This window comes from Chanodichthys erythropterus, chromosome 10 (assembly GCF_024489055.1).
Source record: "Chanodichthys erythropterus isolate Z2021 chromosome 10, ASM2448905v1, whole genome shotgun sequence".
Lineage (NCBI taxonomy): Eukaryota > Metazoa > Chordata > Actinopteri > Cypriniformes > Xenocyprididae > Chanodichthys > Chanodichthys erythropterus.
This window is the reverse complement of record NC_090230.1, coordinates 56,591,870-56,618,343: the sequence shown is the minus strand read 5'-3', so window position 1 is coordinate 56,618,343 and position 26,474 is coordinate 56,591,870. Positions and strand designations below refer to the sequence as shown.

Here is a 26,474-nt window from a genome sequence, read left to right as displayed (position 1 = left end):
AGATTTCTGACTTGCATGTAGGCAACTGAGCAGCAAATGGAGCTGCCAGACTCCCAGCAGTCACTGTTGGCTGATTACTGCCACCATGCTGTGATATTTTCTAAATTCCACCCACTTCCCTGCATTCGTGCCTCCAGCCCAGCTGTGCTTAACGCTGATGGTAGTGGAGTGCAGCACACCCCACCTGATGCCTGCTTGACCAAACATGAAAGGCCATAAACAGCTTCTGTTGATAATATATCAGTGAAAGCATGCAAGGCCAAAAAGGTGTGTGTAGGGTTTTAGACAATTTTCTTTCAAAGTGACTTTTAGTACATTGCAGAGACTTTGACTGCAACGGAAACGTCTATGAATGGGAGTTTATGGTAGAGTTTGTTTACAGTGTTCATGATGGGAACTTTGTCCTTCTCTCATTCGTGTATCTCTCATTCTTTTAAAAAAACTTTTGTTTGCCATGATTTCATCAAATATTTATTTCAGATTCTTCCGTTATTGAAATTTGAAACCTTGACCTTGCAGAACCTTTGAGACTGAAGCTGAAAGCTGCATTCACAAGTATTTAGTATGTTGGAAGTGCACTGCAACTGTCTTTTTAATGAACTGGAAATTGTTTTACCTTAAGTAATGCATAAAGGAAAATGATTTTAATAATTTGGTAAAACTGTTAGTTAGGGCATTAACCTCAATCATCAATACATTTGTTATATTTATTAATCTTTGTTAACATTAGTTGTTAAAAAAATGCAACTGTTCATGTTAGCTCAGGTCCATTAAATAATATTAACAGATACAACTTTTAATTTTAATAATGTATTAGTAAATGTTGAAATTAACATCAGTATTAACAAATGCTTTTGAAGTATATGTCATTGTTAGTTCATGTTGATGCAGTTAACTAATGTTAACAAACAGAACCTTAGTGTTACCATTAATTTTAATAATAAATATTGGATGTGTGTGGCCCAAACAAAAGACTCATATAGCACAAATTTAAGTCTACAAGTGGGCTTTTTTTTTGATGTGATTCGAGTGTTAAGTTTTCACTCACAAAAATATGCTCTCAAATATTTTATCACTCCATAGCACTAGATAAAAAAAAAAAAAAAAGAACATTTCCTGAGCCAAAACTAAAACCAGTGAGGGAAAAAAAAAATAAATAAATAAATAAAAATAAAAAATACTGGACTTTAATTTAGCTTTTTATCTTCAAAGGCTCCAGTCTTGAAAAGGACATTTGTGGCTGTATCTGGACACTTGAGCATTACATTTGACTAATTTCATGAGCACTTACAACTTCCCTCATTTTGTCAGCTATAACCTTTGTTTTTTTTTTCCTGGCTGTTTCCATTCATTTCACTACAGGAAGTCTAGAGGAATAGTAAGCATTCAAATTTTGTATCACAGATCACTGACGACTAATTCCAGCTAACGGCTTATAGCTCCCATGCCCATCTCCTTCAAATACGGCTCACATCACTGAGAGTGCAAACAAACAGTGTTGATTCTTAAAGTAACTGATTTAAAAAAAATGTGGTTCACTAAGTATGCACATTAACCTGAATTGCTTGGAATGATGGTTTGGAATACTCACTGAGGGAAGTGTTTGTGCCGTTCCAAGAATACATGCAGATGGCAATAAACTAACTGACTGATTAAAGTCATTCCATGAATGTTTTTCTTCTTCTTTTTTTTTTTTTCTTTTTTTTTTCTAATCTGAATGCAAATACTGCCGTTTTCTATACAGGATGTAGTCTGTTAACAAAGAATTATAGAATGGCAAGCGAAATGCTAAAAACAAACAAACAAACAAACAACAACAAAAATCTAGCTCAATAAAAGGAGTGCTAATGTGGTCCAATTGAGTTTAAAGGATTAGTTCACTTTCAAATGCAAATTACCAGAAGCTTTACTCACCCTCAAGCCATCCTAGGTATATATATATATATATATATATATATATATATATATATATGACTTTCTTCTTTCTGATGAACACAATTGGAAATACTTTTTAATAAATATCCTGACGCATCCGAGATTTATAATGACAGTGAATAGGGGACACAAGCATGAAGTGCTTCCATCATCCATCCATCATAAATGTGTACTCCACATGGCTTCGGGGGGTTAATAATGGCCTTCTGAAGCGAAGCGATGCATTTGTGTAAAAAAATCCATATTTAAGAAGTTATGAAGTAAAATATCTAGCTTCCGCAAGTTACGAAAAAAGTGTAAACTGGCGTCAGTTACACTTCCTCTGTAAGCTAAATAGAGAAGGCGTAGGATGTAGCGTAAGCTTTTTGAACCGCAAGAGTTTTATAATTTCTTCGCGGAGCTGTATGGAGTATACGTTTATGATGGATGGATGTACTTTCTTCAGCTCATACTCGTGACCCTTGTTCACTGCCATTGTAAAGATTCGATGCGTCAGGATATCTATTAAAATATCTCAGATTGTGTTCATCAGAAAGAAGAAAGTCATATACACCTAGGATGGCTTGAGGGTGAGTAAAGCTTGGGCTAATTTTCATTTGAAAGTGAACTAATCCTTTAATCCCTGAGTAAACACACGCTTCCCTCTAGGGTCGAAGTACATAGATCCAAGTTGCAAAATTCAGGCAAAGTACCAACACAGTGTCTCATTTGTCTTTTGGTATTCATGCAACATGAGCACTTATGAAATATGCACAAGATCTGAATAGCATCTCAATAAATAAATAATTGATATTATCCCCTGAATGAACAGAACAAGGGATACAAAAAACAATGACTTTGTTTAATAGATTCTAATGTCTATTTACTTTGTGTCTGATTTCATTATCCAGTACTTTTTTTTTTACGTTTTAAGATTTTCATTATAAGCTCAATTAAATTAATTTTATCTAAATATAAATTAATGTACTTAAAAGACAGCATGATAAATTGAGAAAGAAATTCGTACCTGGCAACTCAATAAAGTTTCCAAAATAAAGGCCTCAGCTCATGGTTTTCAAAGCAATGCCATAAGACCTATTTTGGTTCCCCAAAGAACCTTTCAGTGAACATTTCTCAAAATAACTTTTTTTTTTTTTTTTTTTTTTTTACTTACTGAGAATATTTTAATAATCTAAAGAAGCCTTTTTCACTATAAAGTATCTTTTGTGCAATGTAAAGGTTCTATGGATGTTAAAGGTTCTTCATGGAATCATATATGCCAATAAGAACTTCTATTTCTATTTCTAACTTCTATTAAGTGTGTAGATATGGCATAGCTAAAAGATTGGAGGGTTATTTTAAATTTGTATTTCAGTACTAATGACTAATTGCTTGGGAATCAATCAACCTATGAATTTTGCATTATTAATCGAGCTAAATTCATATTAATGTAGTTCACCCAGAAATGCTATCAATATTAACTCACATGACTGTCATTCCAAACCTGTATGACTAATTTTATCCGTGGACAATAAAAGAAGATGTTTTGAAAAATATCTCAGTTTGGAAGAAAATTATGATTTTGTGGAGAACTATCTCTTTAAATGAACAGTGTTGTAACAGTTACAAGTATTTTGTTACTCCTCAAGCCTTGATAAAGCCTGTGCTTGATAATTCTCAGAGTATAACATCATCGCTTGATCTATTAATTGCATGTGATTGCTCCAGCTTTCAAGTCCCCTTTGGCATTGAAAACAACACAATAGCACCTTCCTCATCTGTTGAGCTATAACAGCGGGGACATTATAAATTCATCCCATTTCTAAAAGGTGCTCACAGGAGCAGTGCTCAGATCTTCCGCTTATTGTGTATTATCTACAGTATTTTCATCTTAGCATCAAAGATGGCTGTCGAAAACAGCTTAGCCTATACAGTGAGCAGAGGGGAGGCCCGGAGGAATGGGAGATTTGTACATTCTTGAGAGATTACATAAGGGAGGGCATGGTGACCCCTTTCTCCCTTCAGTATCCTGTCCCATTTAACTATAGCACCCTGCCCTGACTTAAAGCTTTTGGTATGGAAATCATGGCTTTAAGGGATGTGGATTCCTTTATGAGGGCCTGAAATTCTTGGGCTTTTTACTTGCCGTTGTGAATCCAAGGACAATTCAATATAAGTATCCTAGCGGGAAAAAATGCAACTTTTAATGTTTTTTCATCTTTAAGATCAATAGTTCTCAACTGGTGGGACGCAACCCAAGAATGAGTCACAGATCTATTCTGATAGGGTCAGGGGGAAAAATGCTAAAGCTAAATAATAAAAGGCAACTATAATAAAAGGCATAAAAGCATAGGCAAAAAAGAAGAGGAAAACTATGGAAGCCTGTTTTTACCTCAGAGTAAGAATAGTAAAATAGAAATAAAGAGATAAAGTAACAATTGTGAAAAAGTCACATTTTGAGATATAAAATCACAAGAAATAGTTACAACATGAAATACAAAGTCGCATGTGAGATATGAAGTCAGTGTGAGAGTCACAACTGCAGGGTTAAGCACTCTAAAAAAATGGTTCTATATAGTACTAAAGGTGATTCTTTGGCTCGTAATCATAGGGAAACCACTTTAAGTGCTAGCACCAAATCTTGGTGCTTCAGTGGTGCTTCAGTGGTTCTTCAGCGGTTCTTCACCGGTTAAACCCCTGTATGGTTCTTCAGCGGTTCTTCACTGGTTCTTTGGGATGACTGAGGTACTATATAGCGCCACTACCGTATACAGAACCGATTAAGCCCCTGTATGGTTCTTCAGCGGTTCTTCAGTGGTTCTTTGGGATGGTTAAGGTGCTATATAGCACCACTGCCGTACAAAGCACCTGTTAAGCTCTTTAAACTGTTTGTGCTGTTTAGAACCATTTTTGATGAAGAAATAAAATGCGATATGGCACCTCTTATGGGTTCTACATAGCATCATTGACAAAGGTGCTGTAGATAGTGCTGCTACATAACACCAAAAGTGTTTGTTTTTTTTTTAGAGTGAGGGATCAAAAATGTATCTACAAAATAGCAAAAGTGAAACTATACAAATATATTTGATATAAAAGATACATAAATATATATATTTTTTGTTTCCTTAGCTGTAAGTACATAATAATTTTCATGTTTTAGATGATATGTCCACATTTCAGCATCTATCCAAACACACACACACACACACACACACACACACACACACACACACACACACACACACACACACACACACACACACACACACACACACACACACACACACACACACACACACACACACACACACACACACACACACACACACACACACAAATACATTTTGTACCTATAAATGTTACAAACGAATACCTATGGATAAACAATGAGACCAGGCTGGATATAAAGTTGTAAATCGGGCTTTCATAGAAAATGTCTTTTGTTTTTGTTAGAAACCAAAGTTGTCAATATGCAATGAAAGTCATGTTAATAATTTTGCACAATTATGGCTTGCCACTTGATTTCCATTAAAAAAATACAAATAAAGATCTATGTCCTGAAGCAAAACCATTTGAGAACCACTTCTTTAGACAAACAGGACTTTTGGCATACTTCTACAGTAGATAAGGAAACTCTCATTTGAGTGTATAGCACTGTATACTCCTCCTTGCCCTCCTGTCAGGGAATATAAATATGCCAGGCATCCCAGTTGGAGAGCGTGCCTACTGTTGTGGAGAGAAAAAGCAATTATGTGCCACTTTCAAAATTCACGTTTGACTTTCTACTGAAGGGATAAAAAAGGCTGGGCAGCGCAGGTTCTGTCACTCAAACTAATGAGAGCTATTCCCTCAGTCCCCCTTCTGTGGAATCACTACTGCTGAGTCCAACAGGTTTAATAGATAATTGTCCACGGTTCTAGACCCCCTTTGATGCCCAGCCAACAGTGGTGCAATTAATATCAAAGGTAGTGGAAACACCTTAGCGCTTATCACAAAGAACTGAGTGTGTGAAACTACAGGAATTCAATCAGCATGCCTGTGTTGAGCGCGTGAACCGTTTTATGCTATTTAAGAGGGACTCATACAAAGCAGTCGCTAATGAGATGTGTGAATGTGTTTCTTTAATGGGCTGAATGTCAACAAAGGGGATAGACCGCCTTAGAAAAATACATACGCGTAAAGACATATCCTGAAGAGGCACTGGAGGCAGTCAAAAAAAAAAAAAAAAAAAAAAATTGGGATAAGGCATCAAAAAATTCAGATAAGAAAACAAAAATATTACAAAAGTAGTGTGTACATTTATTTTCTCATATGTAACACTGTCAAAACAGACGTCACGGGGTTTCAATGAGGTGGCATGGTGTGAATGAGAGGGGTTAACAGTGTAATACAGGGGGAAAGTCACATGACAGTGCCTCCATATCTCTGTCACTGGCTGTTTATCCAGTCAATGGGATCATTTTCACAACTGGTTTGCAAAGAAGACTCGTCAAACAAGTGGAATCGGTCAGATATATTAGATATTGAATTAACAACATAGGTCAGAACATCTTGGTTTTGGTCAGAATGTTTTCGTCAGATACAGAAATGAACTAAAAGCCTGTCAGGGAAGCCCTAAGGGAGACAATAAAAAGTTAGTCTAAAAGTATAAATTTCTGAGTGAAAACTTGTTTTTAAGTAAATTCTACACTTTTTTTTTTTTTTTTTTCAGTATACCTAACAGTTTGCTTTTAAAAGTTTCATCTCTGTCTATGTGACCATCATTACACTAACAGTGTTTTCTGGGATTTGTAGATTATTAACGTGATGATACATGGGGAAACATTTTGAGCAATGTTGGCATGGCAACCTCGCCGAGCGATGATGCTTGGGCACTTTCCCATTGAGAGTGGGCAACAAATTTCGATCTAAAGTATCCAGATAGAAATTTGTTGCCCACTCTCAATGGGAAAGTGCCCAAGCATCATCGCTCAGTGACATTGCCATGGCAACATTGTTAAAAAAGTTGCCCCGTGTATCATCACCTAGAGCAAAAAGGTTAAAAATAATTGATCATTGAACAAAAATAATAATGCACTAAACATATCTGCTACCTTTTTTTTTTTTTTTTTTTTTTTTTGCAATTATTTATTTATTTATTTTAAGTGGGGTTAAATTGTGTAATCGTTGGTGTCAGTTGGTTTTACTAATGACTGACTGTTTATGTATTTAAAGACTAAACTATTAGATTTATTTAATGGTTAAAACAGGATAACAAGAATTTACACTCAGTTTTAATAAATTATATTACAAATAAAATAATACTGTAATAGTACTGCTAAATATCCAATTTGCTTCACAGCTAGAGAGGTGTTTTTACCTCCTCATTTGTGTAGTCACATTGTTAACAAACACACACACACAAGCATGCATGCACTCGCACACACACACACAATTAGAGGAATTTGTATTTTGAGTATGTCTCTTTCTATCTCTCACACACACTGATACTGTGCACCATGCCCCAGACAGATGTTCCCCATGCTGTGCAGTCTAAGATCATAAGACACTAGTCTTTAGGGGGCTGTGACACTGAATAAGGCATGTGAATACACAAACCTTTATCCATCGACATCTCAAGGATGCCCCGGCTGATCTGAGAATCAATATGGGCGGCAGAGATGGAGCGAAGGTGCATTTTTCAATCTCCACGCTCTGAGCATCAAGAAACAGCTTACAGCGCCCCAAGGAAAAATAACCTTAGAGCTGAACAAACTACTTAATCATAGTGTTCAAGCTGTCGGAGGTGAATTTTAATGTCTAATGCACTATAATGCAATAGGAGAGACATGCAAAAATGACTGAAAAAGTAAAATTCTGCCATTGGCTCATGCATCAATCATTGACATGCAAGTATTTGATGAATCTGTAATATAGGTAACACTTTAAAGTGTTGTTTATGAGTTTATTCAGGGCTTTCCTTTATTATTAATGATCAAATCGATTTTTTAACCCAAGGCTTACAATGAATCCTAAAAAAAAATCAGAGGTGAAATCTCTTTAATATCTCAATTTTTCTTCTGGATATGAGATTAATGAAGAGCAAAGAGAGGCCTAAATGTCCTGCATGCATTTATTATTTATGCAAGCATGCATGTATGTATGTATGTAATTTAATTGTGTGCTATTACTTTTCTGCAAATTGGATGAGACACTTAAAAAAAAGGCTTCTTAAAAATAGTAATAATAACTATATGCATGCATAATACTCTATTCATAAGAAGAATAAGAAGAGTATTTTCAAAATATCTCAAAGTAGTTTCATGATCATGATAACATGGTGACCTCTTAAATAGAGGGGGACAGGTACAAGGAGAGAATATTTGTGGAGAGGGATAATGGTTTTGGGTGCAAATGTATTAAACCCAGCACTGAGGAGGAACAGCTCGAGAACTAGACCCATCAGCACTTACTCATGTGTGTATATGAATCTATGTCCATTTGCACACTAGTGCCATCACCATCCTGATGATAGATAATGATGCGTAATATCACTTGTCTCTGAAATAATCAGAAGTCCAGCATCTCTGATGACAGGGCTGCAATGGGGCAATTACAGCCACTGATATGAGCCTCTGTTGGGCAGAGCCTGGAGTGTCACATGCATGTAAGTATGTGTGTGAGACACACAATCCATCTATACAGAAAGCGAGTGACATGATAGAACTAAAACAAGATGGACCTGTGAAGATCAACAAAGCTTTCTACACTTGATCGCTTGCAGTGAAGTTACGCTAAATATGTTAGACGAAAAACTTGGTTACACTTTATTTAAGACAATGTTATTACAGTGTAATTACACAGATAAGTAGCATTAAGTCCAACCCGATCATAAACATATATAATTGTGTCAATTTTGATGAGATTTGTACAAAAACATTTTTTTTTTTAAGCAAGCCAGAAGTACCACCCCTTAACCCTAATTATATATATATATATATATATATATATATATATATATATATATATATATATATATATATATATATATATATATATATATATATATATATATATACATATATACATATATATTGTTTCTATGGTTCAGATGTTCAGTGCTTTTACTGCCCGTTAGGGTATCTAGCAGAAGTAACACGTAAGATCAACAATACAGTAACCTTGAGTGCTAAAATTACTCTATATGTGAATTCCCCTCACAATACTTGCAAAGTAGCCTTGCATATTACAACAAAAGAGCTCTAGTTTTGTCTCAAAAAAAGAGCAACAGCATCCAAGAGATGCATAAATGTTTCATTGGTGTGTATCTGCCCACAAGAGGAGTGGTGCAGATGGGGGCTGGCTGGGGTGGAGCACGGGACTTTCATGAAAGATGGCTGAATACCCCCTTTTCTCCCTCTAATTTCCTTTACCATGCTAATGGTACTGCAATGCCGGTGCTATTGATTAATCTAAGTGCGGGCTGGAGGATGAGAGACTCTTTTGGCAGATGCACAAAAGGCCATTAAATGCGGGGCAGCCGGAGGGGAGATGGGGAATGCAGCGTGTCAGGGAAGGGGAGAGAGAAATCAAGGGGTGAATGAATGAAAGAAAGAAGGGAATTGTGGGGAAATAAGCATTTGGTAAGTGAGACAATGATAACGGCTGTTCTTTCTGTGTAAGACTAAATTTGACAATCCTCAAGAGGATTGAAACTGGTATGGAAAAAACCCAGATCTGATTTAAAGGGATAGTTCACACCCAAAATGAAAATTTTGTCATCATTTATTCACCCTAATGTTGTTTCAATCCCCTTTGACTTTCTTTCTTGAGTGGAACACAAAAGAAATTTTCAAGACTATGCTGTGGAATGGGGAATGAAACTTCAAAAAGGACACAGAAGAAACGTATCATAAATGTAGTCCATCCAACTTGTGCACTACATTCCAAGTTCCAAGTAACGCAAAAGATTTGTATCAAAAAAGGACCAGAGGTTGTTATGCACTGATAATCTTGCTCTCCAGTGGGCTGTTAACTGTTGCGATAGGATCACTGAGTCAATGAATTGAACAGTTCAGTCTAATTCATGAATGAATCACTTTCACTTTTGTGAATCGGATTAATTGATTCATTTAAAATATGCGATTTAAAATGCTGACTTGGATTATAGTGCACACTATATAGCATTTTATGATACATTTATGGTGCTTTTGAATGCTTTTTGAAGCTTAAAAGCCTGAAATTGCTTGGGATATAGTGACTAGTACATTCTTCTGGTTTGGAATCACTGAATTTACATGTTTTGTGAGAAGCAACCTATGAATGGCACATTATTGTTTTTAAACTAATACACTAATTAAAATGATTCTGGATACATTTTTTTATTTTTTATTATTTTTTTTTTTTTTTACTTTTAAAAAAAATAAGTATAAAAGCAAAATAAATTAATGTCAGTAGAACATAATTACAATGATGTTTTATTTTGGGTCAATATGAGTTTTTTTTTTTATTTGTTTTTTTACAGGAATTAATTCAATAAATGTTCTTTTTAACTTTCTATTCATCAATTCATCTATTAATCCTAAAAAGGAAAATGTATCACGGTTTCCACAAAAATATGAAGCAGCACAAATGTTTTCAACAATGATAATAGTAATAGTTGTTTCTTGAGCAGCAAATCATCATATTAGAATGATTTCTGTAGGATCATTAGACACTGAAGACTGGAGTAATGATGCTTAAAATTCAGCTTTGATCACAGGAATAAATTACATTTTAAAATACAGTATCTCACCGAAGTGAGTACACCCCTCACATTTTTGTAAATATTTTATTATATCTCTTCATTTGACAACACTGAAGAAATGACACTTTGCTAAAATGTAAAGTAGTGAGTACAAAGCTTGTATAACAGTGTAAATTTGCTGTCCACTCAAAATAACTCAACACACAGCCTTTAATGTCTAAACCGCTAGCCATTTTCTCTCCCCGGTGTCATGTGACTCGTTAGTGTTACAAGGTCTCAGATGTGAATGGGGAGCAGTTGTGTTAAATTTGGTGTAATCACTTTCACTCTCTCATACTGGTCACTGGAAGTTCAACATGGCACCTCAAGACAAAGAACTCTCTGAGGATCTGAAAAAAAGAATTGTTGCTCTACATAAAGATGGTGTAGGCTATAAGAAGATTGCCAAGACCCTGAAACTGAGCTGTTTGGCTGTATGACCAAGACCATACAGCGGTTTAACAGGACAGGTTCCACTCAGAACAGGCCTAGCCATGGTCGACCAAAAAAGTTGAGTGCACGTGCTCAGCGTCATATCTAGAGGTTGTGTTTGGGAAATAGACGTATGAGTGCTGCCAGCATTGCTGCAGAGGTTGAAGTGGTGGGGGGTCAGCCTTTCAGTGCTCAGACCATACGCCACACAATGCATCAAATTGGTCTGCATGGAAGCCTCTTCTAAAGATGATGCACAAGAAAGCATGCAAACAGTGTGCTGAAGACAAACAGACTAAGGACATGGATTACTGGAACCATGTCCTGTGGTCTGATGAGACCAAGATAAACTTAAGATAAAGTATGTGAACCCTTTGCAGAATCTGTGAAAATGAGTATTATTTTAATAAAATAAGAGGGATAATAAAAAAATTAATGTTATTTTTTTTGTTTAGTACTGTCCTGAGTAAGATATTTTACATAAAAGATGTTTGCATTTAGTTCACAAGACAAAACAATAGCTGAATTTATTAAAATAACCCCATTCATAAGTATGTGAACCATTGATTTCATACTGAGGACAACTGAGGGACTCAAACACAACTATTAAAAAGGTTCAAACATTCACTGATGCTCCAGAAGGAAACACAATGTATTAAGAGTCGGGGTGTGGAAACTTTTGAACAGGATGAAGATGTCACAATTTTTCTTATTTTGTTTAAATATCATTGTTTTTCATTAAGTACTGCCCTTCGGAACCACCAGAAGATACTTGCATGTTTTTTTCTGGCAGAAAAAATTAAGTACAATTAAGTACTTGATATTTGAATTCAAAAGTTTTCACCCCTCGGCTGTTAATGCATTGTGTTTCCTTCTGGAGCATCAGTGAATGTTTGAACCTTTTTTAATAGTTGAGTTTGAGTCCCTCAATTGTCCTCAGTGTGAAAAGATGAATCTCAAAATCATACAGCCACTGCTGGAAAGGGTTCAAATATGCAAAAATGCTTGAAAACTGATGATTCTGCAGGACCTGGAGGATTTTTCTGAAGAACAGAGCTCAGTTTAACTGCTCAGGACAAACAAGAGACTCATGAACAACCATCACAAAAAAACAAAAAAACAAACAAAAAAAAAAACAGTTGTGGATCATCAGGTAACCACACACAGTATTGAGAATCAATGGTTCACATACTTATGAATGGGGTTATTTTAATAAATTCAGCTACTGTTTTGTCTTGTGAACTAAATGCAAACATCTTTTATGTAAAATATCTTTTAGACAGTACTAAACAAAAAATAACATGCATTTTTTTTTATTATCCCTCTTATTTTATTAAAATAATTCTCATTTTCACAGATTCTGCAAGGGGTTCACATACTTTTTCATGCCACTGTATTTGGTTCCGATGGTGTCAAGCGTGTGTGGCGGCAACGAGGTGAGGAGTACAAAGACAAGTGTGCCTTGCCTACAGTCAAGCATGGTGGTGGGAGTGTCATGGTCTGGGGCTGCATGAGTGCTACCAGCACTGTGGAGCTACAGTTCATTGAAGAAACCATGAATGAGCAGAGCATGATCCCCTCCCTTAGGAGAATGGGCCGCAGGGCAGTATTCCAACATGATAACGACCCCAAACACACCTCCAAGATGACCACTGCCTTGCTAAAGAAGCTGAGGGTAAAGGTGATGGACTGGCCAAGCATGTCTCTAACATCCACCAGCTCCGTGATGCCGTCATGGAGGAGTGGAAGAGGACTCCAGTGGCAACCTGTGAAACTCTGGTGAACTCCATGCCCAAGAGGGTTAAGGCAGTGCTAGAAAAATAATGGTGACCACACAAAATATTGACACTTTGGGCCCATTTTCACTTAGGGGTGTACTCACTTTTGTGGCCAGCGGTTTAGACATTAATGGCTGTGTTTTGACAGCAAATTTACACTGTTATACAAGCTGTACACTCACTACTTTCCTTTGTAGCAAAGTGTCATTTCTTCAGTGTTGTCACATGAAAAGATAAAATAAAATATTTACAAAAAATGTGAGGGGTGTACTCACTTCTGTGAGATACTGTATATTCAAACACAAAACATTTTTTTTTTTTTTTTTTAGATTTTAATAATATGTCAGTGTATTACTGTTTTTACTGTATTTTTGATCAAATAGATACAGCCTTGGTGAGCAGAAGAAACTCAAAAACATACAAAAATTGTGTCAACCCCAAACCTTTGAATGGTAGTATAAATAATATAATTTTATACATATACCTAAATAATATGTTAAATACCTTTGACAGTAATATGAAATGTGCTTAATTGCAATAAAAAAACATCTTAATGGTCCTAAGAATAATATTATAATAGATATACAGTATATCATTTCTTACTGTGTTTTGATTCTGCTGTGATCCAGACAGGTTTTCATAAAATTCATATATCATTTATGTCATCAACTAATTTAGTGGTGCAATATTCTCAATTAAACACTTAAACAAACGCACACCATCCGAGGTGCAGGTCAAAGATAGCAAATCTGTATAAAGGAGATATGACCGCACACTTACAAGCAAGTGAGTGTGCGGTCATATCTCCTTTATGCAATATTCTCAATTAACATGAAAGGTGGTAGAATGGTTCACCATTCAAGAACGCATTAAACTGCGTACAAGAATCCATTTCAAGTGAGATGTGCAAAATGGCAGTTTCAATCAAATAAAACAAAAAATCAGGCAAAAGAAATGCTAATACAAGGAAATATTGTCATGCGCTCAGCAGAAGCCAATGTTTTTGTGGCATGAAGTAAACCTCAGTGGGAAGAAGTGTATGTGTGTCAGAAGGAACGTACTCCAGCATGATAAACCCTGAATTCAGATGAGATCTATAAATAAGAAGGGGTATGAAAGCTGTGGCCGACGGGACCGTGAGAAGGGACAGGTCATGACAGCATTCCACCTGCTGTCGCCTCGACAAACAAAACACCAGCCCCTGGGCCGCACCACGACGTGACTGAGCATACTTTTTTAAGACTTATACATCTCAGAGTCTCCCAATACCCCCCAAACACACACCTTATATATAAGACACACACTGCTGCTAAATTTGCAGGAAGTTGCCTATGTACTATTAACCAAATCCTGAGGTCTCGGCTAGGTGATTTCTAAGATCATAATGGCTCGCACACATACATACGCACACCCGAATGTGCAAGACAACAATGCAGGCATCTCATTTTCCCCGCCGTAAAGCTGTGACTCACTGGCATTTGAAATCTCTAGCACTGGCACAGACAGCAGTGGAGTGATATCATAACTGTGACTGCTAACTGACATCACACGCTAATGGCTAATGGGTCCTATGAAACACAGTCTAGTAGTCAATAAATCAGCATAAGTGCAGTGTTATTTGAACCTGTCTCTCCATTAAAAAAAAGAAAACAATAAAGAACAAAGGAAAAATAAGAACAAGGCAATTATTGCGCCACGCTGTTGTGTATGCTTGCAGTTTCTTCGTGAAACAAGATAAACTAAAACAAATTCTTTGAAAATAAACAAGAAGCTATGAAGAGGAGAGGTATTGTTACTTGCACAGTTGAAGGACACGTGTACTGCAGTGTGAAAGCAAATAATGTTTTGTTTACAAGAACCCAGGCGTTTCAGAAGAAGTGCTGGATTTGCTGAAGTTTGCAAGGACTTCTGTGTTAAATCTTTGAAAAATATTCTAGATTTTTGTTTAGTAGCAAGTAAGCAGGATGTTGTTTATGTCCATAAAATAACAGTTAGTTATTAATTGTGAACTGACAGAAATGCCAGGTAAGATTTTTTAAAAGTCTCTTCTGCTTCCCATGGCTGCATTTATTTGATCAAAAATACAGTAAAAACACTAATATTGTGAAATACTATTACAATGTAAAATAACTGTTTTATAATGTAATATGTTTTAAAATATAATTTATTCTTGTCATCAAAGCTGAATTTTAAGCATCATTACTCCAGTCTTCAGTGTCACATGATCCTTCAGAAATCATTTTAACATGATGATTGGCTGCTCAAGAAACATTTAGTAGTAGTAGATGTAGTAGTAGTAGTAGTAGTATCAATGCTAAAAGTTGTTCTGCTTCATATTTTTGAGGAAACAGCAGTCTTTGATCAATAGAAAGTTGAAAAGAACAGCATTCATATAAAATAGAAATATTTTGTAACATTATATAAATGTTTTGTATTGCCACTTTTATCAATTTAAAGAATCCTTGCTGAATAAGAAGTTATTCAAAAAAAAAAAAACAACAACAAAAAAAAAACACACTTGTTTAATTATACATAGAGGTATATATTACACACCAATAGGAGTCAGTATAAAGCCCCCCTGAATTTTTTTTTTTTTTTTTTCTGCCATGAAAAAAGTTGTTTTTAAAACCAGATGGAAAAGTTACGGCTTCTACTAGCATAAGCTAACAAGGCTCAACACCTTGGTGTGCGGCGTCTTGTCTAGAATAATCTATGATGTGAACCACCTTTATGTTAACAGTCAAAAGGTTAGCTATTCTGCTACACAATTTGAGTCAAAGAATGATAATCTCATGCAAATTCCATTATTCGTTTGGCACTCCTTCTGTAGCTTTAATCTTGTCCAAAACCCATTAGATCTACAGTCACATATCAGTCACCTGAAACTGGATGGTGCTTTATGAAGCTTGGCCTCTAAAACAGCACATTCATTCTGTGCTCCAACTCCCAGAAGCCCCCACTGGTCAAGAGCAGATTGTTTCTCATTTGGCTGAGTGGCACCACAGCGGCTTGTTAAAGCTCGAGTTTAAATACATCATTTCTGGGAATGAAAGGGGCAAAGAAGAAAAATGGCCCACCACACCATTTTTTTCCCCCACACCCCCAGCCCCCTTTCTTTTTTTCATGCTCCATGCTGCTGCTTTCCTGGAGAAAAGACAGAGCGTGAAACATATGCAGTCATTTCACAGCTGTCTCACGTCTTTTCGCCGTTCCCATCTATTTCAATCCATCATTCACATCTCTCTCTAGAATAACTTGCGATTAACGGGATTTCACCTGTTCTGTAATGCATGTGCTAATGAGCTAATGAAATGCATGCACAACCAGAATGAAATAATCTTTAACCCAAGGGGATATCATATAAACTATTTTAGTTGGTATTTGCATGCCAAACCTGCAATTTATACATTAACCACTGGCAAACCAGGCACTAAATATGCAGGTTTAACTAGTGTTACTTTAGTATCATTGAAATACTATTATAGTTTTGTATTAATGTTTTCATTTACCATTTTAATTAAAAATTTAGTTAAAGTTTTAGTAATTTTGTTGTGTGTGTGTTTGTCATGTCATGAAAAAATGTCTATATTTTTTTGATATATATATATATATATATTTTTTTATTTTATTTATTTTTTTAGTTTCAGTTAAGTACATCAAGTTAACTGAAATAAAGTTATATATATATATATATATATATATATATATATATATATATATATATATATATATATATATATATATATATATATATATATAAATATACATACATATATATATATATATATATATATATATATATATATATATATATATATATATATATATATATATATATACTTTATTTCAGCTATAGCTCAAAATAAACGTGAATGAACATCAGAAGGTATGTTGTTTCAACTGTAGAAAGACGCCAATACACACCATTTTTAAGTTCAAGTCGTTTGTCGTTAAAATGGCAGATAGCAACGGGGGGGAGTTATGATCGCATATCAATCAAACTCACGGCGAAGGGTGAATAAGAGATTGGTTCCTTTATTCATAAGTGGGACTTATTCCGATGTTGTAACTACACCATCTAGTTCTAAAAAAATACATTTAGGTTTACATTTATTCCTTTAGCAGACACTTTTTATACAGCTGCAACTAACAATTAATCGGTTAATGTAAAATTTTTTCCCTTTAATTTATAGATTATTTTCTGATAAAACTATTGTTTAACTTGGCAATAAATAATAACTGTAACTTCTGCCATTAATCGATCAATAGAGGGGGTTTTCCCAGAATACGAATGGGAGTTCTTAAAATTTGCAGCATGCCCGCGAGCCAGAGTCGGCATCATAGGGGATTTGGGATGCATTAATGCAATCAACACAAAACTATGCATTTATGCAATCAATGTAATCAATTACGCATCATTCCTTTATCCAAAGCATCTTACAAATGAAGTACTGGTAACACTTTACAATACGGTTCATTTATTAAACATTAGTTAATGGATTAACTAACATGAACTAACAATGAGCAATACATTTGTTACTGTATTTACTAATCTTCGTTAGTGTTAGTTAATGAAAATACAGTTGTTCATTGTTTGTTCATGTTAGTTCACAGTGCATTAACTAATGTTAACAAGCTTTTAATAATGTATTAGTAAATGTTGAAATTAACATTAACAAAGATTAATAAATGCTGTATAAGTGCAGTTCATTATTAGTTCATGTTACAGTTTTTTTCAATTGCTAACATACTTTTGTCCAATCTGTAGTCACATTTTCAAAACTCTAAAGACATGTAGCAGAACATCCGTTTGTTGTGGCCATAATATTAACACAACTCATGTAGTTTTCATACAAAATGCAGTCATTTAACATGTTTCTAAAATGCTTACAATTTCTTTTCATATAAGCTAACCTCATAGCAAAATCATGGATCTTTCTCATCTTATTTGCAAATGCTTAAACACAGCAAGTCAGAAATGAAGACCTAATGTTCAAATCATTAAATATAGGATAAAACCTATACTTCTGCAACAACAGAAGCTCAAAAGTATTGAAAAAATATACATATAACACATACTAAAACAATTGATAAGTTTTTTTTTAATTAGCAGATCACTTAAATATTTGGCAGATTCCAGTCTCAGTAAAAAGACTCTTTGTATCGGATATGTTCAGTGTGTATGAAGACCAACACAGAGGAGCAGAGAGAAAATAATATCTGGGTGAGGGAGAGGAATTGATGAAGGAGGAGAGGAGAAGTTGGATCAGGACAAGTGAGAAGAAGAGGTAGAGGAGAGGAGGAAGAATGTGTGCTGGATTGTGCATCTCTATGGTTTTCCCCCTTACACATGATGAACCTATGAAAGCTTATTTCTGCCATAAATAGAAAATAAAAAAAAGATAATTACCTTTTATGCTTTTTTATTCTGTGGTGGAAAAAAAAACTTCCATAATAACCAAAGACCATGTATGTTGGATTTGTTGTTGATCAATGGCAGCAATTTCATGTTTTCATTTCAGTAAAAGCTTTATACTACAATAATTCCACAACCATTGTTCCATATTTACAAAATATGTGGTCTGCACAGGGCACTAGCTAAGGGGCACTAAGTGGACACCATCCCACCCTCATGAGTGCACCATCAACACCACACACCCACCCCCAGAAAGAGATTTCAACCAAGAGGGACACTATAGTTCTGCATAAGGGACTCATTTGACCAGTAGTTGCCCTGAGCAATTCTGTTACTTCTTCTTCTCTTTTTCTACTGCACATTCTATAAAATAATGACTCACTTCTGATGCCAAGAATGCACACATTCAACACTCAACCAAACATGTAGAATGGCTTACATGCATTATACTTTTACTGCAGGAAAAGAAAACTGAATTTTAAAAAATATGAATTTCATATTTTCTGCAGGTAAAACTGAAACATGACAGTAATGCAGTTTTCATAATTTTTACAGTTTTCAGCTGTTAGTATTTTGACAGTCATTGCACTTTGATTGACAATATGTTCATGTGGATAAAAAACTAGTGCTAGTGTTTGACATAACGACTCGATTTTGAATCAGGTTTGCTGTGTTTTGATAGAGTTAGTATGTGTAGAAAAAGGTTTTTAGCATTTTGAAATGTAGAGTTTGTGTTTATTTAACAAAATATGATTCTGAGCAGAAAATTAACTATTTGGCTAATTGTGTGATGTAGGTGCGTTGCTGTGTTAAGAGATTAGAAAAAGTACTTTAAGTATTGGTAAACGCTTGTTAGCAATTGAAAAAAAACTGTAACTAATGTAGTTAACTAATGTTAACTAATGAACCGTATTGTAAAGTGTTACCGAAGTACTTCATTAGGAATTTGTCATTTTTCACATACAAAACTACTGTACAGAACATACAAATAACCAGTGGCCCTGTTTATTGTTCGTGAATTCACCTTCAAAATACTGATAATTTCAAAAGAGAAAGATATACCGATATATTCCCACTTTCAGTAAATGTCTTATAATCTCTTCCTCACACCTTCGAAGGAATAAAAACTTTCAAAGATCATCTCTCAGAGGGTGTGATTGTATGCATATATCTTTTATAATTACTCCACACTTCCGTTGCTCTTAGAGTTGTCTGTTAAATGTCAATGCTTTTTAAAGCTCTGCTGCACCATATGTCATTCCATCTCAGCTCCATCAATTACAACTAATCCACTGAATTTCTAAGTCCAGTCAATTATTTGAGTCGTTCAACAAAAATGACATTTATACTCTATAATTAAGTATATGTGAGGCCATACATTTTGGTGTGAAAGTTATTTCTAATGTTAGGTTTCAATAAATACATCAAGACCAAACTATCACTTGTGGAACAGATTTGATGTTTTGTAAGTAGAGTTTGTTTTTCTGATCTTGTAATATTGCTCTGATATGTTTAAGGGTCATTGTTTAAATAGTTTACTCACCTTCACATTGTTCTGAACCTAAATGCAGTTATTTATTTCTTCTTCTTTGGAACACTGCAGAAAACAAGTTATTTGGAAACAAAAATGTTGTTCCATCCATACAATGACATTCAGTGGGGTCCAGTGTTGTTTTGGACCCCAATGACTAACATTTTTGGATACTTTGGAACTATTGAAACATTCTTCAAAATATCTTCGGTAACACTTTACAGTAAGGTTCATTAGTTAACATTAGTTAACTACACTAGTTAACATGAACTAATAATGAACTGCACTTCTACAGCATTTTTTAAATCTTGGTTAATGTTAATTTCAACATTTACTAATGCATTATTAAAATCTTGTTAACATTAGTTAATGCACTGTGAACTAACATGAACAAACAATAAACAACTGTATTTTCATGAACTAATGTTAACGAAGATTAGTAAATACAAACACATGTATTGCTCATGTTTAGGTCATGTTAGTTAATACATTAACTAACGCTTAAATAATGAACCTTATTGTAAAGTGTTACCATATCTTCTTTTGTGTTCCACTGGAGAAAGTCTTACAGGTTTGGAACAGCATGAGAGTGAATAATTTTTGGGTGAATTGTTCCTTTAAATTCATTAAAACTCTCAGTCGCGTCTGAATCCAAAATGAGTCTTAATTTAGAGGGTTCACTGTATTCCTTTAACATGTGATTTCAGAACAGATGGCTGACTATTTCTGTCCTTTCTTCTGAAAAAAAAAAAAAAAAAAGAATGAAAAAAGACAAAGCTAAGTCCTAATTACCAGACTATTTACATCATGGATCCAAAATTAACTTATGCTTCTTATCCATGCAACACAAAAGTGTGTGTGTGTGTTTTGTCTATAAAGTACTTTGAATTTGCACCTACCTACCTACAGTACCTGTCTGTCTAACTGCCAATCTTTCTACTCATTCTGCCATCAAAAAAGGCTTCATTTTTGTGTGCATGTATGTATGTGTTAAAACTGTAAATCTCAAAGGGAAAAAAAAAAGTTGCACTGCACACAATAGAAAAAAAGATACCAGTATAGAAATTGAATGACTTTAACCCTTTGATGCACAACATGGGTTTCTATATCTTTGCAAGAAATTAATTTCATCATTCAATGTTCCAGGTATTCCTCAATTAACTTGTTTTTCAGTATCACAAATCCTCATTTTCATTTTTCCTTTCTTACTTTTTGAATAAAAATAATTTTTGTATCACTACCCTTCTAATGCACAACATGGATCAAAAATGACCCGTATTCATTTCCTATGTAATTGATGTAGAAATTGATGTATAAACTGTGTTTGTTTATAAAGTAAGAAAGAATGATTTGTGAAAATCAAAATCAAGACATTTAAGGAATACCTGGAATAAATAAATGACAAAATACATTTCTTTCAAAGATTCAGCAAAGAAACTCTCAACCATGATTGAAATTGCACAGGAAATGAATACAGGTCATTTTTGACCCATGTGTGTAAAATTGATGTAGACATACAAAAACTGTGTTTGTTTATAAAGTAAGAAAGAAAAAAATGAACATAATGATTTTTGACAATCAAAATAGGAAATGAATACGGGTCATTTTTGACCCATGTTGTGCATTAGAAGGGGTTTTCATAGCATGTGCATCAAAGGGTTAAAGAAATACTTAAAGTGAAACTGAAGAAGAAACTGGTGAGACATCATTTTAACAAAATCAGGGCATAATGAAGTTCATTTGGAGTGTTTTGGGGGTTCTGGAGAAACAGCTTTTCGTAACAGTTCGCCCTGACTGGTAAACACCTTCGGATTGGTCCACGGTGATTGTATAATAAGTAGGTGTGGCTCTGAGGCTCCGCATTCTTTGACATGTTCTCCAGGTAAAGTGCTATAAATAAATGTTACATGACTTCACTGAAGCGTGGATTTACAGAGCTGGTGCAAACACGACCACATCGATATCAGATACTTTTATTAACAGCTGTTTTCTCACTGCTGTCGTTTTTGTTGTGTTTATTTTGCTATTGAGAGGAAAGCGCAGCACATATTTCCATATTCATCTAAACGTCGCTTTCAGCAGTGTGGATGGTGATGGGATGTTTGCTAACAGTATATCACTGCAAAGATATTTCAAACTTCTTTTTACTCCTAAGCAAAGATTGAAACTTTGCCGTGAGTATATCAGGACATTTAGTTGTGTTTTTAGACAGTTCCGGGAACACAGAAATCGGAGATACTAAAATCTGAGTTTGTATACCTGCACCTAAATACAACTGGAAGTTACTTTATTAATATTTAAAAAGCTCCACTTCTTAAACTCAGGGACATTGTCCACTAGCTGCGAGCACTTGATTGTTTTCATGCCACATTTTGCTGTCAGATCCCAGGCAGCTTTGAGGCACCCATCGCTCAGCGAGGACTGTTCCAGCTGCCATCCCCTCATTCCTCAGCAGAATGAATGGCTTCCCTACACCACGCTCCCCGTGCCGAGCTGGCTCTTTCATCTCTCTGAAGCCCTCTCGCCGTGATGCACTACGTGAGTACACATATGAGGCGCAGCTGAAATGCGGCCCTGCAGAAGACTGATGAGGTTTCCACCTTGTCGTGATGGAGCTCAATATGGTCTTTGCTGCAAGTTGATATGAGCTTGTGTGCGGGCTGATATGGTTTGTTTCAGAGGAGTAGTGGTCTCGGGGAACTCAAATAGGATTCGTATGGCACTGAGTAATAGATGTTTTGGAAATTTAGTAGTTAGGTTCTGTGTAAAGAAGGATGAGATGTGCTTTGTAGTGAAGTATGACAAATACATGACTACTATTACACAACACTGGCTGGTGTTTGCAAGTACAGGTAGATAGAACATAGAAGACTAATTTAAGTTTAGATGGTCTACTTGCTTACTAAAAATTCACTCTTTTCAATGCAAATATTCCTATTGAAATGAATACATTTAGCCTGCGGAATTTCACTGTACACTGTAAAAACAGACAAACAAACAAACCCAGAACTGACCTGCATCATGGAGCTGCACCATTATTTGTTTTGCGTAATTCCTTTAGTGGATTGGATGCTAAAACAATGTATACAAAAATGATGGCATCAGCAGCATAATTAATTCTTAGTAGTTTCTCTCCAAATGTGCTTTCTCAATAGCAGGGAGTGTTGTCAAAAATATTAATTATTTTATACAATATCGATTCGAAATATTTGATGGTTATGATGCTCATTTTACACAGTGTATCGATAAACTGATACCAGCTGCACTATTCCACTCTCTCTTTTTTTCTGGCACTAAGTTGAAAGATACAGCAGTGTGTATTTTTATTAAATATAGCCTGTTGCACCGCATGTGTCAGATTGAAGCTGTTCCTACATGCGCGCAGCTAATAATGCGGTGTATTTAGCATCTCAGAGCAGCCTGGTTTACAGTAAAAGCTGCAAACTCCATCTTCTGCATGTGCTGTGAGTTTAACAAGTTTTAATGTTTCACGTTGACATAAATTCTATTTTTGACAGATTATTACAGCATTTTAATCTTTCATGCATTTCATTACACTTGTAATGGCAAGCGGTTATAACCTGTTGTCACGGTTTCCCTGCAGTTTTCCACCAAAATACAAGCTTGAGAGTTTAATTCTTGCAAGTGAAGAAATTAAGTCTTAAGTCTTAAAGGGTTAGTTCACCCAAATATGAAAATTCTGTGATTATTTACTAACCCTCATGTCGTTCCACACCCATAAGACCTTCGTTCATCTTTGGAACACAAATTAAGATTTTTTTGATAAAATCTGATGGTTCAGTGAGGCCTGTATTGACAGCAAGTTCATTTACACTTTCAAATGCCCAGAAAGGTAATAAAGATATATTTAAAACAGTTCATGTGACTACAGTGGTTCAACCTTAATGTTATGAAGTTACGAGAATACTTTTTGTGCGCAGAAAAATAAATAAATAATGACTTTATTCAACAGTATCTAGTGATAGGCAATTTCAAAACACTGCTTCATGAAGCTTTGTAGCTTTACAAATCTTTTGCTTTGAATCAAGTGGTTCGGAGCGTGAATCAAACTGCCAAAGTCATACGAACCATTGAAATTTCTAAACACTTATAATGACTTATTCGTAACGAAGCCTCGTTTACTGAAATCACATGACTTTCACGCTCCGAACCACTGATTTGAAACAAAAGATTTGTAAAGCTTCGAAGCTTCATGAAGCAATGTTTTGAAATCATCTATCACTAGATATTGTTGGATAAAGTCATTATTTAGTTTTTTTGGCACACAAAAAGTATTCTCGTCGCTTAATAACATTAAGGTTGAACCAGTGTAGTCACATGAACTGTTTTAAATATGTTTTTAGTAGCTTTCTGGGAATTGAAAGTGTAAATTAACTTGCTGTCAATGCAGGCCTCACTGAGCCATCGGATTTTATCAAAAAATATCTTAATTTGTGTTCCGAAGATGAACAAAGGTCTTATGGGTGTGGGACGACATGAGGGTGAGTAATTAATGACAGAATTACCATTTTTTGGTGAACTAACCCTTTTAAGGTGCTGTAAGTAGATCTTGAACTATGCTATTGGACATTGTTGATATTTAAAAAAATCAACCCAAATAAACCCACCACTCTCTTCATTGCTCTGCCTCCAAAACTCAACTCCAATTCTAACCACACCACTCCGAGTCAGTCTCAAACCCCAGCCCGATTACTGCTGGCATGCAAGGCGAATGCACTAACAATGACGCTAAACACCTCATTCTCTAGTGGGCGTCAGTGTGGATGTGATGTCTGTTTATCACAGATGACACGCAACAAAATGCTTCACGAAAAATAAAGCACAGTTGATGAATGAACAACAAGGAAGCACACAAAAAAAATGAACATACACTACACAAGAGTAAATACAAAGTGTTTGTTGTAGGTCGCAAACAGCACAGCAGCTCCAGACAATTAAAACCCAGTGTTACTCACATGAGCGGGATCAAAGAAGCCTCTGCATCTGTTTTCAGGCCTTCCCACTTAGCTCTCTCCAGCACTGGAAAGCTTTTCTAATATAAACTCGGGTCCTAAAGCGTTTTGCCCAGGCATAAACCTTCATTCCAGTGATATTCATTTGAGCTCTTGTATTGTGTCCCATTTCTCGTTTTGCAGTTTTTTTTCTTTTCTAATTTTCAAATCTCCCTCTCACTCATTCTCTCTCCTCGACCGTCATACGCCCCCTAATGCTGATTGGTTAGACGTTTGATCAGCCAGACTACTTCCCAAACAGTGGATTTGAAATACTACTGAGTCCACCTTTAAGTATTATAAATGTACTACTGTAAAGTAAAATAATGAATATACTTAAGAAGTATTGATATTTTATTAAATATTCAAATGTATTATTATTATTATTATTATTATTATTATTATAAAATCCCAGAGCTAGCAAGCTTGATGAATCTCAGACAGCAGAGTTAATGTTGATAAGAAATTACTTTGACTATAGCCACAATTGTAACTTACATACTGTTAAAATTTTATGCCTCTGATGTTGTGGAAATTTTCCTCATGTTATCAAAAATGGTATTAATTATAGATATTTTTCAAGCTATTATCCTGAAGTTAGAAATTCCTGTATCACGAAAACGTATGTACTGCATATCCCATTCATCCAGAGCAGGTTGTTTAATTTCAAAAAATCTCAAACAAAACCATTTGAAGTAGTTCTGAATAACTCATCTACTTAAAGAGCTTAATGGAAATAAGCATGATGCAACATCTACTTTCATCCTTGATATCTAAGAGGAATGAATACAAGAATCCCAAGGGCCTTCTTAAGAAATAGTATTTGACTGACTGTTGTAACATGCTTTCATTCAGCAGTATAGCAACAAATGAAACTTTGGGATATAAATCACCTACTTTCAGCTGTCTTCAAAACTCTGATTGACGTCTTAGTGAGCAAATCATTTTCCAAAGAACATGTCTGGTCTCATTCTGCAGAGCATGAGGGACACAATTGGACTCATGCAGAGACCTGACAATGGAACCAAATTACACCAGCCCACTTTGACCCCAAAGGATGCTGTATTCTTGTAAAAAAAAAAAAAAAGTTGCAACACTACTCAAAACCCTGCAGAAAAGGATAACATAGCTGGTCACCAGCATATGTTATTTTTTACAAGCTAACAAGTTAGGTGTGCTTGGCTTCTGGGATGCTGAGCCACAGACAGAGCTGACAAGCAAAACTACATTGTTTGACCCGCTTTGCAAAAATAAATAGCTGGTCGGGTTTACAAAAATGCTCATAATCATTAATAATCTGAGGTCACACAGCATACGTGCTTTGCATAAACGTTAAAGATGAAATGAAACTACAAAGTGGTGATCCACACTTACGTGCTGCCACTGGTCTCGGATGAGCGGCCGGTAGCGTAGGAAGTACTTTAGTGGGAAGTTATCCACATCGGGCCACGTAGTAGGACTGTTCCATGTCACTTCTAGTCTTCGTGGCTTGTTGGTTATGGGTTTGGCCACCACCTTCTCAGGAGGGTCAGGTTTCACTGTTGGACCAAAGAGACCTCGATGTAAGCTCATGATCTATCAAAGGTTTCATATTTAAAGGAATGAATCCCCTCAAATTAATTCTATC

General features: G+C 35.4%; 1 protein-coding gene across 2 annotated transcripts in view; it reads right to left on the bottom strand.

The window, feature by feature from the left end:
• The window catches only part of cntfr (ciliary neurotrophic factor receptor), a 196,495-nt gene that overhangs the window by 16,870 nt on the left and 153,151 nt on the right, over window positions 1–26,474 (bottom strand). For both annotated transcript variants that reach the window (XM_067395701.1, XM_067395702.1), the window contains exon 6: window positions 26,222–26,385. In XM_067395701.1, the coding sequence (XP_067251802.1) occupies window positions 26,222–26,385 (164 nt within the window). The remainder of the gene's footprint in view (window positions 1–26,221; window positions 26,386–26,474) is intronic.